The sequence below is a fragment of the Setaria italica genome, chromosome V, assembly GCF_000263155.2.
Source record: "Setaria italica strain Yugu1 chromosome V, Setaria_italica_v2.0, whole genome shotgun sequence".
NCBI classification, from domain to species: Eukaryota; Viridiplantae; Streptophyta; class Magnoliopsida; order Poales; family Poaceae; genus Setaria; species Setaria italica.
In genome coordinates, this window is record NC_028454.1 from 22,786,703 (window position 1) to 22,801,633 (window position 14,931).

At 42.0% G+C, this 14,931-nt stretch overlaps 2 protein-coding genes across 4 annotated transcripts; one reads left to right on the top strand and one right to left on the bottom strand.

Moving 5' to 3' along the window:
* The first annotated feature begins 3,713 nt into the window (after positions 1-3,713).
* LOC105914467 (zinc finger BED domain-containing protein RICESLEEPER 2) lies at positions 3,714-7,367 on the top strand. Its single transcript, XM_012846219.2, has 2 exons — positions 3,714-3,831; positions 4,850-7,367. The coding sequence occupies exon 2, from the start codon at positions 4,851-4,853 to the stop codon at positions 7,164-7,166; it is 2,316 nt and encodes a 771-aa protein (XP_012701673.2). The 5' UTR covers positions 3,714-3,831; position 4,850; the 3' UTR covers positions 7,167-7,367.
* Positions 7,368-7,634: 267 nt separating this feature from the next.
* Positions 7,635-14,406, bottom strand: LOC101770037. 3 transcript variants are annotated; one of them, XM_022827013.1, is made up of 14 exons: positions 14,159-14,405; positions 13,147-13,294; positions 12,785-13,042; positions 11,953-12,127; positions 11,728-11,789; positions 11,484-11,647; positions 11,263-11,360; positions 10,651-10,709; positions 10,422-10,556; positions 10,087-10,337; positions 9,853-10,012; positions 9,611-9,692; positions 9,456-9,512; positions 7,635-8,141 (listed from the first exon to the last, which is right to left on the bottom strand). In XM_022827013.1, the coding sequence occupies exons 1-14, from the start codon at positions 14,242-14,244 to the stop codon at positions 7,924-7,926; spliced, it is 1,953 nt and encodes a 650-aa protein (XP_022682748.1). In that variant the 5' UTR covers positions 14,245-14,405; the 3' UTR covers positions 7,635-7,923. The 3 variants fall into 3 exon arrangements, 2 of the variants coding, with proteins under 2 accessions (XP_022682748.1, XP_004968843.1); XM_004968786.3 differs by having other exon boundaries at positions 9,456-9,497; positions 14,159-14,403; XR_002677860.1 differs by having other exon boundaries at positions 8,051-8,141; positions 9,456-9,497; positions 9,589-9,692; positions 14,159-14,406.
* Between the last annotated feature and the right edge of the window lie 525 nt (positions 14,407-14,931).

Sequence of the window (14,931 nt, forward strand, 5' to 3'; positions counted from 1 at the left end):
GGACCTCTCCGCCAATCAGGTACATGGTATCTTTCACCCTTGTATGGCGCCAAGTATCCAGGCCGATTTGGGTATCCGGCATCGACAACGTAATATTTCCCTAGACACAAATGTGGAAAGACAAATAAGGAAGTAATTAGAAGATGTACTAACGTTAGCATTCTACATACAAATAGGTTAACATACCTACAGGAGGGTGTGGGAATGTGTCATGATCATTTTCCAATGCATGAAAGAGCACACTAGTGTCATGCATAGAGCCAGGTTGCCCTATAGAAGCATATGTAAATCGCATATCAAAGTTAACAATAGCAAGAACATTCTGGGTTGCTTTCCCGGTTCGTCCAATGTATCTAATAAAATCATGCTGAGATGGTGTCGCTGAAATATGAGTACCATCTAGTGCTCCAATGCAATCCTTAAAATATGGCATCATCCTCCGATCTCTAGTAATTTTAGTGTGTGTTGTACAGAAATTAGGATCAATTGGTCGTATGTAATCCTGACACATAGCCACCACACACATGAGGACCTCATCAAATTTTCTGCTTATTGTCTCCCCAGAACGCTTGAATACACCATGTAGACCACTATTAGACCAACCATGATCACACACAACTAGAAAGATGGCAAGTGATTCAATAGAGTTCATATGAAGGGATGACTTGAGCCCATAAGTACTCACTAACAGATCATGCAGCCTGTAAAAGAGAGATGCAGTCATCCTGAACATCTTATGACTTTGACCTGGAGTGTTAAGTTTTTCCAGAGTCCATCCATACCCACTTTGACCTGGCATAGCAGTTTCATGCTTGTCATGATATGTCATAAAATATTTCCCTGCAACAACAGCGCTTGCAAAAAGATTGTTCTGCACCGACCGAATCAACTCAATAGTCTTTGAAGCCCACTCATCAGCATCAAAAGAACCACTGTCATTTAAACAGGACACATGAATAAGCAACAACCAATACCATGAATAATAGTAGTAACAAGACAACAAACTAGCACAAATTATTGGAATTCAAACAAACTAGCACAAATTATTGGAAGTTATACAGGAACAAATGTACTACAAGGGTTCATGCAAATTAAAAAGGATACAAGGGTTCATACAAATAGGAATTGTTCTACTTATCCACAACATTTCTATTCATCCACTCATACTTTTTTGTCAGCCACTGGAATCTCTCCTCGGCAGTGTCTAAAGTCATAAACATCTCCCTTTCCGCTCTCTTGGTAAAAACTATGGATGCAATGAAGTGTTCATTTGTCCCAGTTGTAGCACCACAATTCTTAACCAATGCCATTACATCTTGGATGGAACAACCAGATGTATCCTCCCTCCTTGCAATAGACTCACAAGATGCGGTCGTTCTCTCATTCATCTCCACAATTTTCCCCATCTGTTCTTGAAACCATTGACCAGTAGCAGTCTTTGGTTTCCTTCCCCTGGTGCTCTCAGTCACTCTAGCTCTCTTTTCTCTCACACTTGTAGGTGTCACTTCTTCTGCCTCACTGTCATCATCATCGTCGGCTGCATCATCATCCTCATCATCGTCAACAGGCAATGGTGCATCCTCACGAGTCAGGCTTGCCTCAGATGGCCGTACACCACTAGAGGCACACCAATGATCATCACCAGTGTTGCGAAGATCTTCAAACATAATCCCCAGCTGGTCCTCATTTTGAAGGCCCTTATTCTTAAATCTGTTAGCTCCCTTTATAGCCTGCAATGAAATAAAAGAATGGTTTATCACATAACTATCATAAGCTATTAGTGCCTGAAAAGAGGCAAAAAATGTACTGGTAATGTTGCACTCACCTTTGCTGTCTTCTTCCACCATGCCTCTGGCATAACAATATTTGTATGAGTCGCATCCCATCCAATGCCTGTCTCCTTATTTATCAATTTCTTCCAAATAACATAATTAGTTTTCAACCTATCCCATTTATTTTTGAATTGTTTTCTATTGTACTCAATCCCAGTCCTCTATTTGAATTTTTCCATTACATTCTTATACCCAGCCTTATTTAAATGTGTGTTATCACGATTTCCTATCAGTACTTCAGCTGCAAAAAGCTCACACACTATTCGGGTATTCTCATCGCACCAATCGGCAGTGCTGTTGGCAACAAAGAAAAGGTTGTTATAAGCTGAAGTATGGCTTTTTCTCAGTTTTGGCATGTATGGCTTTGACATGTTATAAACACGCATCACAAACATGAATGGCTCATCAATTTCATACAAAAACAACCTATCTTCTTCTAACACAAGGCGTTCTCCATTGGCAAGTCATTATGGAATGTGTATTACAAACAGTAGCATTTATCACCTGGAATCAGTGAGGTCGACATCAACATCTGTAGACACAGCACGCTCTGGTGGCCTTGTTGCACGGCCAACTCTCGCACCAGTACCACCTCTCCCAACACGATGGCGACTTGGATTGGCCATAATGGGCACTTCCTCTTCGATTCCTCCGGTGGCACCAACCTCTGGACCAAGCCAACCGAGCCAATCAGGCCCTAGAGCCTCTGCAGCCGCAGCCGAAGCCCTCCACCAATCCGGCCATTCTCCAGTGGCGGCGGCGGTGGCTGCAGCAAATGCTCCAGCGCCTCCCCCAGACGGTCCAGCTACCACGCTCGCGGCCGCGGCAGCAAGAAAGGCCGTGTGGCCGCCTCGCCATGCGCTCGCACCCAAGGCAGGGTCGCCCGCGCCATGATGGGAGGCGGCACCGGCGGCCTGAAGGGAGGCGGCGGCGGCGGGTTGAGGGCCGGCAGCCTGAAGGGAGGCGGCGCCGGCGGGTTGAGGGCCGGCGGCCTGAAGGGAGGCGGTGCCGGCGGGTTGAGGGCCGGCGGGTTGAGGGTAGGCGGCGCCGGTGGGTTGAGGGTAGGTGGTGCCGGCGGGATGCAGAGAGCCCGCGCCGGCCGGACGAGGGGAGGCGACGCCTCTGGGAAAACGAGCCCGTGGATCAGGATGGCCTCCGCCGGATCCATCCATTCCGCCACCACTTCGCCCACCTGCCGCCGGCCGCCCCTGCCGATTCATCCGGCGCCGCCAGGAGCTTCGCGGGAGGAGGAGCGGGAGAGAGGAGGCAGGCGGATGGGGGAGATAGAACCGGTAGGAATTGATGAGGGCGGTGGCAAAGTTGTAATTTCTTTCAACTTCATGCATGTGGACGGGAGAAGCCGGGGGGAGCCATTTTTTTTGGCTCGTCGCGCGCCGTTGTTTCCCAGTGCGGCTTTTCGCCGGCTCACGCACGGAAGCTATTTTCTTCTGACGCGTTTGGGACGGCTTGGGGTGAAGCTGCAGCGAGAGCCGCTCGGAGAGCCATGCCAAAGGGGCACTAAATGTAGGAACTAAACAAGAAAGTAGGGTCAGCATTCCATAAGTAAGGTCCGGTTAAGTGACATATACTATATATAAAACATGGAAAAACTGAGATCTTTTTTTGCAAATATTGTATCACATAATATATGGCAAGCCTGTACACAAATTAAATCACGCGCATAGTCCTACCAAACCAAAACTCTATCGGAAAAGGGGAAAAAGTGCTGGCAGAAGTCACAGCGGATCCGGTGGCCCACCTGTCTGCGGCAAGTGCAACAAAACCACGGCCTTTCTCCGTTGTGGGCTGGAACGAGAAACAAGCCCATAAAACCCTCCGCGTCCGGTCACCCCGTCGTTTCGTTTTGCCCACGGGAGAAAAGGGATCTAGGGTTTCCTACTATCAAGTCGGCCTTGTTCTTCCTTGCTGGGCCGAGGCGAGCGCGTGATCCACCAGCCGCGCAACGATCCGTGGTGTGACTCAACGATCCGTGTGAGAGGTGACGATGATCCCCCATCTTCTTCTTCCCTCCCAGGCTTGCAAACCCTGTCTCTCTCCCTCCTTCCCCAATGTTTCTCTTTGTTGATTGATTGGTTGTGTAGATTAATTTCCTGGGTTTGGCGTGTTTACTGCGACCTCTTGCTTTGATTAGCCTTAGTTATATATAGGGCTGGTCGATCGATCATGTGAGTGAGTGGGGGTTTTCTGTGCTTGATTGATACCAACTGGTCCAAATCTCTCTACAATTGGGGTTGCTACTAATTAACTAGGAAGCTGCTCATCATCTCGTACCTCGCTCGTACTGGAGGTTTAGTTCGATCAGTTTCCTGTTTACTTTTTTGGCCTGCTATTTTGAGCATCCGAAGATACAGGATGCAATTTGTACTCGAACAAAGCAGGGTGGAATTCGAGATGGTGTTTCTGATCTTCTTTTAATCTGTTTTTGTCAACTTTCTGCCAGAATTTTCAGTCCGATACTTACGTAGTGGGTGTGTTTAATTCTCCTCAACGAGTGTAAGTTCTTTTAGGCACGGTTAGAGTTATTATTCTGAACGCAACTTGATTATTAGCTTGTGCCGAGGATCAAGCATGCGGGACATACTTTCTGCTCAATGCCTTTTCAAGAGGCCTTCGCTTAGATTATTGATTGAAGTTGCAGTGCCATCCTGTTTTTTTTTTTGTCCTAGATCATCCTTTCTGTTGGTAAATGTACTGTCTTCTTAGTTCTTACTAAAAAGTTTGAAATAGCTAGCTTAAACATGAATTTGTGATGCTAGAACCACTTCTGGAACATTTATTATTTGATACAATGGCCGAGTGCTGTGATGCTGGTGCTCTCAAACAATAAAGCGCTGTAATATGAATGTATGTTCAATTTATTATGCACACATGCTATGTTTTCACGAGATATATTGCATTTTGCAGTTTATTTAAACCACTGTATGTGTTCTGGCTTGACTACATTATATCTGACATAATTCTGTTTCTTTCTACCATTCTACCTGTTTTGTTCTCAGCATGGGTAATCCAAACAGCAATGACTCTTCGATGGTGCATGACAACCACATGATTCATGGCACTGATACGATGTTCGAAGATTGCGAGATGATGCTTGGTAGCAATGACATGGTGGACGGCTGTCAGATGATTATCGGTGACAAGATGGATCATGGTGGCCAAATGATCCTGGATTACAAGGTTGTCGACATCCATGATAACAAGATGGCTCCTGACAGTGAAGTGTTCCCTGGTAGCAAGATGGATTGTGGTTATGAGATAATCCACTATGACCAAACGGTCTTCCATTGTAGTGAGATGGCTCAAGATAGTGAGATGGCTAATGGTAATGAGACTGTTGAGGTGACACCACAAACCTCCTCAAGGCGCCGAAGAAAGAAGTCCATGGTCTGGGAGCATTTCACTACTGAAGAGTCTGAGGGATGCACAAAAGCATGCTGCAATCACTGTAAAGGATTCTTTGCATACAGTTCTGGCTCAAAAATGGCTGGCACTAGCCATCTGAAGAGGCATATTACCATGGGTCATTGTCCTGTGATCAAAGGTCATGAACCTTCAGCAGGAGGTAGAGACAATGGTGGTCAGGGTACCCTAGAGAAACCTTCTAAGAGGCGCCGCACATGTGCTGGCTATGCAAATGCTCCGTTCAATCCAGACCTTAGTTCATCGTATCTGGCGAAGATGATCATTCTGCATGACTATCCTCTCCATATTGTTCAACAGCCAACCTTCATATCCTTTATTGAGGGTCTGCAGCCACGTTTCAAGGTGGTTAATACAGATGTGATGGAGGCAGAGGTTTATGCAATTTATCTTAAGGAAAGGGATAACCTGCTCAAGGAAGTGGGGAATATTCCTGGAAGGATAAATCTCACAATAGGATGGTGGACCACTAGCCAAACTCTTGGATATGTTTCAATTGCAGGACAATACATTGATTCTGACTGGAAGCTGCACCGAAGAATGCTCAACTTCGTGATGGCCCCTTGGTCTTGTTCAGGGAATGCAGTTAGTGAAGCTATCAGCAGAAGCCTTTCTCAGTGGAACATGACAGACAAACTATTCACCATTACTGGGGATTATGAGTCCTCACATGACATCTACAGTGTGAATCTGAGAGATGACCTCTCAAAAAAGAGCATTCCAATGCTTAGGGGGCAGTTTTTGGTTGTGAGGTGCTATGCCCATATACTGAATGCAGCTGCAAGTGATGTCACTGCTTCAGTACAAAGTGTCATTTACAAAATCCGTGAAAGTATAAAGTTCATAAAATCTTGTACTAGCCATGAGCAGCAGTTTACTGACATCATTCAGCAACTGCAAATTCCAAGTAACAAGACCCTATGTCTCGATATTAAAGCCCAGTGGAATACCACCTATCTCATGCTGCTGGCAGCTCTGGATTATAAGCAGGCATTCACCATGCTGGAGAAATTTAATGATAACTACAATCAAGCACCTTCTGCAGTGGACTGGGAGGAAGTCGAGGTTGCTTGCAGTTATCTTAAGCTGTTGTATGACTCTGCACATAGCATTATGGCGACAGAAGATCCAACTGCAAACATCTTTTTCCATGAGGCTTGGACGATTCAGAGAGAGATTTCAAGTGGCACAGATCTTCAAGATCCAATTTCGAGTAGAATTGCAAAAGATGTGCATGAGAGGTTTGACAAGTACTGGAAAGATTGCAATGTCATGCTGGCCATTGCTGTTGTGATGGATCCCCGTTTCAAGATGAAGATTGTCGAGTTTAGTTACTCCAAAATTTATGGCCCGAAGGGTGTAAAGTATGTCAAGGTAGTCGATGATGCTGTTCATGAGCTTTACAAAGAATATGTTAGACAGCCACTTCCGTTGGTAGCTGCCCATGTTGAGCATGGGGCCAATGGCACTCTGCCTACTGATGAGAAGAAAATCCTAACAATTCCACCTTCCACTGGCGATGCACTTTCAGACTTTGACATCTACCTCTCAGAGGCCGCACTGAGCAAGATCCCAAAGTCAGAGCTAGATCAGTACTTGGAAGAAGCCCCGCTCCCACGCATCCCAGAGTTTGACATTCTGAAGTGGTGGAAGCTTAATGCCCTCAAGTACCCAACTCTCTCAAGGATGGCCCGAGATGTCCTTGCCATCCCAGTCTCCACAGTAGGTCGCGGCTCTGTATTCTCATCAGCTCGAAGTGAAGCCAGGATGCTTGATGACTACCTGAGTTCATTGCACCCTGAAACCTTGGAGGCACTGTTCTGCGCAAAAGACTGGCTACAGAATTCCCCTCCTGCTCCAAAACCACCCAGTTCCACATCGGCGAAAAAGTAAAGACGAAGAGGGCTTCGAAGTAGCTGATCGTTGCATGTCCAAGTAGCAGGGATCTCTATAAGGTGGTGGTTATTTAGGAATGTTTTGTGGGTGCTTATATTGTAGGTTGTAACTCGGTTATGCTTAACAAGTTGTTAAGCTGCATGCATGATCTGTCTCAGCTTGACGGTGATTAAATGCCCTTACAGCTTTCTGTGTTCATGTCCTGATACCATTCTTGCATTTTTCCTGTTATACGAGCTTCAGTTCTGCGATGTGTTCATTCTGCATTTGTTATTTAGTTCCGCATGTTGCTACTGCTGCTTGTGGACCCTGCTCGTCAGATGATCCCATTCCAGTAGTACAATATTTATCTGTCTGTTATTATCTTGATTACCAGATAACTTGTGTTCGTAGTATTTAATTAAATAGGTAAATGATTCAATTACGTCGGTTGGACAAATAGCCATGTCTGAGTGATTTGTGATGTGAACCTCCAAATTATGTTGCATGTTCCTCTGTTAATCATGAATTGCTGAATCCTGTACAACTAAATAGAACTCACCGAGTCCTTTTAGACCATCAAACAAAAACATAATGTTCACCTTCCTTGTTTATTTTTAGCTGTTATAACATAATCCTTCAGCTATCTAGTTACATGGTTTATCAACCTATCGGTTCCATATCCAGCGTGCATTTCATCACAACATTCATGGATGGAGCTTTAGAAGAAATGACGATTACAAACTATCAGAACTATTTGCCCAGTACCGCAATCTCAACATACGATTTCAAACACCATGGAGCCATGTGGATTAACCACTGCTGAAATCACTTCCTTCGTGAGACTGAAATTCTTCCCGCTCCAAACTTCAGTGCATCTACATAGGTCTTTTCTCAAGAATGCTCTTCTGAGAACCTTTCCAAGGTCTGATATTCGTGCAGCCATCTTCCTGCTCGTGGAGTCAAGGTTGAAGAATGCGAGATAGATTTCTCCTGAATGATGGAAGACAAAGCATCAGCATAAAATTCTTTCTCATGCATTACCCAAAAAGAACGAAACGAAAGGGTCCTTGCTTGAAGCTGAAACAATCTCAATTGGAAATACAAAATCTTTCATTTCTGAGTAATGCAATCAACCATATATGTAGTTAGTTTCATACATTTCCAGTCTCCCAATGAAAGGTGGAATCAGAATGTCCATCTTTCCCAAGGCTATGCACCATACAATGAAATTCTGACAACTTCTGAGCATATTTTATTCACGTTATGAAAGGAGAATATTAATTAGATAACACAAATAATATACTTTTGTGAACACATAACTTCAATATAATTTCAGCCAAAAGTCAAGTTACCAATTTTATAATAGTAAGTCTTGTAATTCACTGCAGAGTGCAGGGTTTCAATATCATTAATGAAAATGCTGTATGCATGAGACAATTTTTTTAGATTGTCCCTTGTTCTCAACTAAAACAAAAAAAAATTCAAATTTGGACTATAATTGTATCAACCAAGAATATATTATTTTATCAAAATAAATGTAGATCTTTTAGGTTTATGAAAATAGAGGAAGACGATTTCCACGTATCTAAAAGCATGAAAAGGAGTATTTCCTTGTGATGCAAATAAGAAACCACAAAAGCTTATCCACCTCAAGTCAGATATGTGCAACAAGGTTATGTGCCATGTATCAGGCAGGTCCTCAAGGCTTTATTTGCCAAGAAAAGGGTCAACGGTTTATCATAACCATTCTATTCATGTATATTTGTTAAAAGAAGAAATGTAAAGGTTTCAGATGTTAAGACGATTGGCAAGAATGGCGATGCTGGTCTTGTGTCTAAGGTTGAAACTTTGGAGTCAGAAGATTGCTAAACTCGAAATAGGTGATGGTTGAGGGGAAAACTACTTGATGGTGGTAGCCATACACAGATACTCTAGTCTTGCTTCTCCCCTTACAATTGAAGCTATGAAAGTCAGTTTTTGCATTCCCTGTATAAATTATGCCAGCCAGGTAGCTTAAGTTCTCTGTTATCCACAGTTGATCCTGCAGTCTTTGTGAGATTTATGTGTCCTGTGGTTACTCTAAGAATATCATGGTCTATCTATCAAGATTTTTGTTAACACAGCAGAAGCTCATGTACCAATACCACATTGAAACATTGCAATTCTGGTAGCAAGTTATCATATATTTTACAGAGGCAACAATTTAAAGAATTGTGTATGTTACTAATCGACATACATATATATTCCACACAGGAGTAAACCATTTCACAGAATCCCCTGTTGAGTACATATAAGATAACTAACCTTTACTTCCAGTTGCAACCCATGCACGAGCTCCAATAGTACCTAATTCATAGAAAACTGTGATGACAGTGTAATGATTTTGCCTAATTCATAGAAAACTGTGATGACAGTGTAATGATTTTGATTAACTCACAACAAAGTTAACTAATATGTACCTCCTTCATCCCTTGATTCCACCGTGGCGCATAATCCTGAATAGCTGCTCACAAGATTTCCATTCGCATTTAGCTCCCACATCTGCACTCACACATTCATGCGTAACCAATGCCATAAGTTCAGTTGCCAGACAGGATAAGTCTCATTATTCACAAACTTCATGACTAAATAAAGTGCTAAAGTTTTGTGTCCAGTTAGTAGCACTAGGTTGGTGGTCTGGTGGTGATGGTGGAGATCTTACCTGTTTTGCATGCCACCTGCATGCAGAGAACATCGGAAACCTGATATCTGAGGCAGACCGTCTTCGGCCAGCAGATGCATCCAAACAAGTATCACCTGTGTTTCTAACTGAAAGATGAAACTTTGATTGGTGCTCTATGCTGTCCATGATAATGATATCCCTACAATGTACAAAATGTGTTAAAACAAATCATAGAGTGAGCACTTCTCCATTTATGAAGAGCGTGGATCTTACGATGCAAGAAGTGGTTTTGTTTTCCCCAGGCAAAATGATGTACTTTTGTCATTCTGTATTTCATAGTTCCTGCATATATGATCTGGCTTCCCATCTTGTGAAAACACATACCATCCATTAGCTGTATCATCGCTGCAGGCAGTGAGACCGACAAACATGCCATCGTTCTTTGTAAGGTGAACATGATAAGGAGACCTAAAGCGGCCAGAATGTTCTTCTTTTGACGTCCTTCCACTGTACACATAACGGAACTGAAAATATCTACAGGTCAGCATACAGTTTTTTACACTTACAAAGCATAAACAGTTTTGATAGAAATTCTCAAGTGCAGGTACCTCCATGTTATTTTTACTGTAGTGGTTTATCTTCAATAAAGTAGGATTGGTAATTATGCTTAATGTACCATCATCAAGATGTGTCAAATCTCCTCCGTACATAAGAGGCGATTTAGCCATTGACCAAAGTGCCATCTGTAAGGTCAGTCAAAAGAAAATAGTGTTCCTTATCATATAAAAAAAGATACAGCGCATTTAAAATTTAAAAACCAAAATGACCATCATCAACCTGTGTTTTCTGTTCATCAAGAGTAAGGTTACATTTCCTGTGAGGGCCCTGATTTACACCTGCACTAACAGAAGAAAAGGGTCTGTTTCTGATACAACTGCATATCTATTATATCATTCAAAATAATCCTAAAAAAAGGGAAAGAAAGAAAAAACGACATATAGATATGATGTACTCAAGAAAACATTCAAGCAGACGAGTCACACGTAGTTGAATAAATTAATGCATACAATTCGAACCTAGATGATAGGGGTGAACACCCACACCACCCACCGAGCTAGGCTCAATTCCTCTCATCTGCTTGAATGTCTTTCTCTAAAAAAACTTCCATCGCATATAAGTTTAGATTTTCCGCATTTTCCTATATAGAATGAGAATTCCATACAACAATGTAACAGCATGTGCATCCATGGAGTTTGTGGAAGAACTTATCTCCCAACTGGTGTGCTACAACTGTTTCTTGATGCCAAAATTCACTAGCATGTGCATTTAACAGAAAATTATGGTGCGTTTTTTCCTGAAAATTGTGAGTTTGCTTCATGGGTAAAAGACCCCAGAGCAAGACAAGAATCAAGTCTAATTTAATTTTTTACTATAAAGGTAATTCAGTACTTGGATCGGTAAGCCATCCAAATGGAAGCATGTCTAAGTCTGGCCAAGATCTTCCTCGCAACCCAGTGGCTCCAATCTTCTTTGCAGCAGCGAAGGAACTGCGTACAACATCCAAAGGAAAATAAGGAATAAGTTCTTATTTACTAGACAATATACATAAACAAGCTAAGGAAAATAATAAGGATGTAACAAAACAAGAGAAAGTAGAAAATATCAGTTACCTTGCCACAGAAAAATGTGAGCTCACATCATTCCAGTGATCCCAATCATCTCCAGTTATTCTGTACATATTAACATGATCGCTAATATTCTCAGCTAATGCTGGAGTAACTTCAGTTCCTGGTGAGAGGGACAGGATGATCGGACGATCAATCTCTTGCAATAGCTGCAATATAGGTGTTAGCTGACTCTGGAAGTGTTTCATTGGAACTAGTGTAATTAGTTCTAGGATGAAGAATTATTTACCTCTGAAATAGTGATGATTTCTTCTGGGCTATAATCTGTGCCGAAGATACAATCAACCTTCACTGCCAAAAAAAAAAACAAAAAAAAACAGAATGGTAAATATGAAAGCATTTATTCAACACTCAGTTTTGGCAGCACATGGATAGGGACAGCTAAAACTTTAAGATAACTCCATGCTACCTACAGACCCATGCACTTAAAATGACATATAGCCAATAAGCTTACCAAAATCAACATCCCAATCAGCATATTGTCGATAAAGAGATCTTAAAAAGGCCCGTCCAGCTCCAGTATCTGTGTTAACACTCATAAATCCATGCGGCATCCATGCACAAGTTCTGTGAGTGAGACCTATGTCTCGTGCTGTCCATTGACGACCATTCTCTAGATATGGTTTTCCCTGAAAGGAATCAGAAAGGAACAAATTAAAACGTTATAAACTAGAGTACAGCAATTTCCATTTATAGTTGAGTTTTTGCTAAGTGCGATGCCCTGTTTTCAAGATTCATTTGTTGAATTAAAGATAGAAGTTTAAGATTTCATAGGAAAACACACAACAACTAAGTCATTCATTTGTTCAAAACATCACATAATATGAAATTACAGAAATGTCAGATAGATAATTAAAAATACTATGGGGTAGAGCGTTTCACACAATAGTGATGAATGATAGAGAATATAATTAAATTAAATTGGTTAGTGCCCAGGGGAACCAGCCTCCGCATGAGCAAAGATACATGTTATCTAACATTTTGCAATGTTCCAAAGACTATTAGAAAAGAAAAAAAGATTGCACAGCTAGTACAGATAAAATTACGTAATCCTGTAAAACATAAATTTCAAATTCATCTTTCATATCAAGATTCAAGGAAAAACTAAGAATGGTTTCTGTATATACAAGTTAACATTAACAATGATTATTCATTCTTGGGTATAAAACATAATGCTAACAAGGGACCCTGATAAAATGAACACGTAACAACTCAAATAAAATGCTACTTTCAAAATACCATTAATTGTCATATACTATACTAGCATATTAAATGAAGAATATTACCGTCTTAATGTCCAAGATTGGTGTATTTGCATTAACAGCTTGCACACTTATACCTTTCATCAAATGGATGCCAAATTTCAAGCCCATTCCATGGACCTTACTGGCGATTTGACTAAACCCTCTGTCAATCCTAGATGATGGAAACCTTTGAAGGTCCGGAAATGGTCGACCCCATTCATCAATGTTATCAAATCCATATGAATCTGTGTATGCCCCATCAACATACTTCCGGTACCAGAGGAAATCAATAACTGCATACTATATGAGATAGAATAAATAGTTAAACGAGTGGTTATAATTTTATTCATTCATATTTCTTATGATATTATCTATAGTCAAACTAAAGTATTCTGACAAATAACCTGATATCCATGTGGGAGTAACTTCTCTGCCAAAATCTGAGCATTTTGCAGGTATGCACTTTCATCCACTGTCCAAGAAAAAGAATCATATGAGTTCCAACCTCTTGGTGGCAATGCGGCAACTTCTTCATTTGCCTCAGAAGTACCCCTGAAATTTACATGCATGAAAAAACAGAAGTAGTAGTCATTTTCTTCACTTATGTGTATCCTTGGTTACAATGGATCAAATCCTGAAGCTTTCTAACTTGTAGTTTTTCATACTTTCACAATAGCATTGCATCATATTCCACAGTGCTGCATTGAGGTTACGTTATAACAAAACAGAGTGTTGGACATAGATTAAAGAGATATAAAGATATAAAGATACATAGCTTATGCACTTGATGAATTTCATTTGAATAACATCTTTTAGAAAGTCACTTGAAACAGTATGGGTGCAGAAATTATGCCACGAAATTAAAACCTTATTCTAGGATAAATGTGAAGTAATGGACTTTCGACCAAATAGAGATAATTTTGATCAATATGCACAAACCATCAGTATTCTCATTTATTTGAAGTAGTGCACGCTAGAATTTTCTGGATATTTAGACCATAAGGGTTGGTTCAGTTATTCCTTTTTATGATTGGGAAAGTACAGGGCTACAAGCATAACCTATGTGGCTATGTCCCATTAGTTGAGTGTGAAATTAAATCAGGATGCTCGGTGATTGGGAATGTCCTCCCAAAGTTTTATGAAACAATTGAGTGCTCTAGAGATTTCAAGCATTTAGTGCAAAAGTAAATCAGCCTGATAATCTTGCTAGTAATCAGATGCAAAATAGGACAACTCTAACAAATCAGTGAACTACTGAATTGCTGAAGGAAAAGTAGTGAGCTCCTGAGCACCAGACAATGGCACCGCATCCGGGATTTAACCAGAGAATCGCCGAAAAACCAAACAGGAAACACACATCCAACATGTATATAAAGTTAAACTACTAGAAATGGTTTTAATAGTTTGCGTTCTAACCATAGAAGGAGGAAGAGGACGAGGAACTCGGAGCAGAGGTGGTGACGCCGCCATGGCGGCGGAGGGGACGAAGCCCCCATGCCCATCCCCGCAGGCCGCCGAACAGGAGCAGGAACAACTGAGGTGAGCTGGGGGGAGAGAGGGAGAAAGTGGGCGGCACTAATGGAGTGGCAGGGTAGTGACCGTGGGTGGTTTGTGTCTGTTGTGCGATGTGTCGACTCCCGAGGAGGTCACGGCATCATCTGTTTGGCTGCACGCCACTTCTAACGTGGAGACTGTTGAGGCCTGCTGGGACGCGGAAACCGCAGCTCTGGGTTGGGCCGGTATCCGGCGACAGCGAGCGCCGAGTCGACTTCCGGTGCACGAGCGTCGCGTCGCCGCCGCCAGCGGTTGATTTGAGACGGCGAGGCCGGCAACGCTTCGTTGGCCATTGCCTCCTCTTCCCACCGCCTACCACGCCACCGATCCCATTTTTATTTGATACCTCGTGGACGATTTGGTACATGTTTGTGGCTTTTGTGCATCTAAATCCGTAAGGTCCAGTGGACCCAGCTACAGTTGTGCTCTTCTAAACAAGTTATTTGTAGTTATGAATATGCAACGATGCTATATTTTCAAGGATGAATGCATTTGTTACATGTCCTTTTGCAATAACATTCTTGATGTCGTATTATGTTACAACAATGGTCTATATCTTTTTGAAGATAAAGTTGACCACTACAATGGTCAATACCTAGCTCCATTACAAAGTTAAAGTTGATGGATTTCTTTGG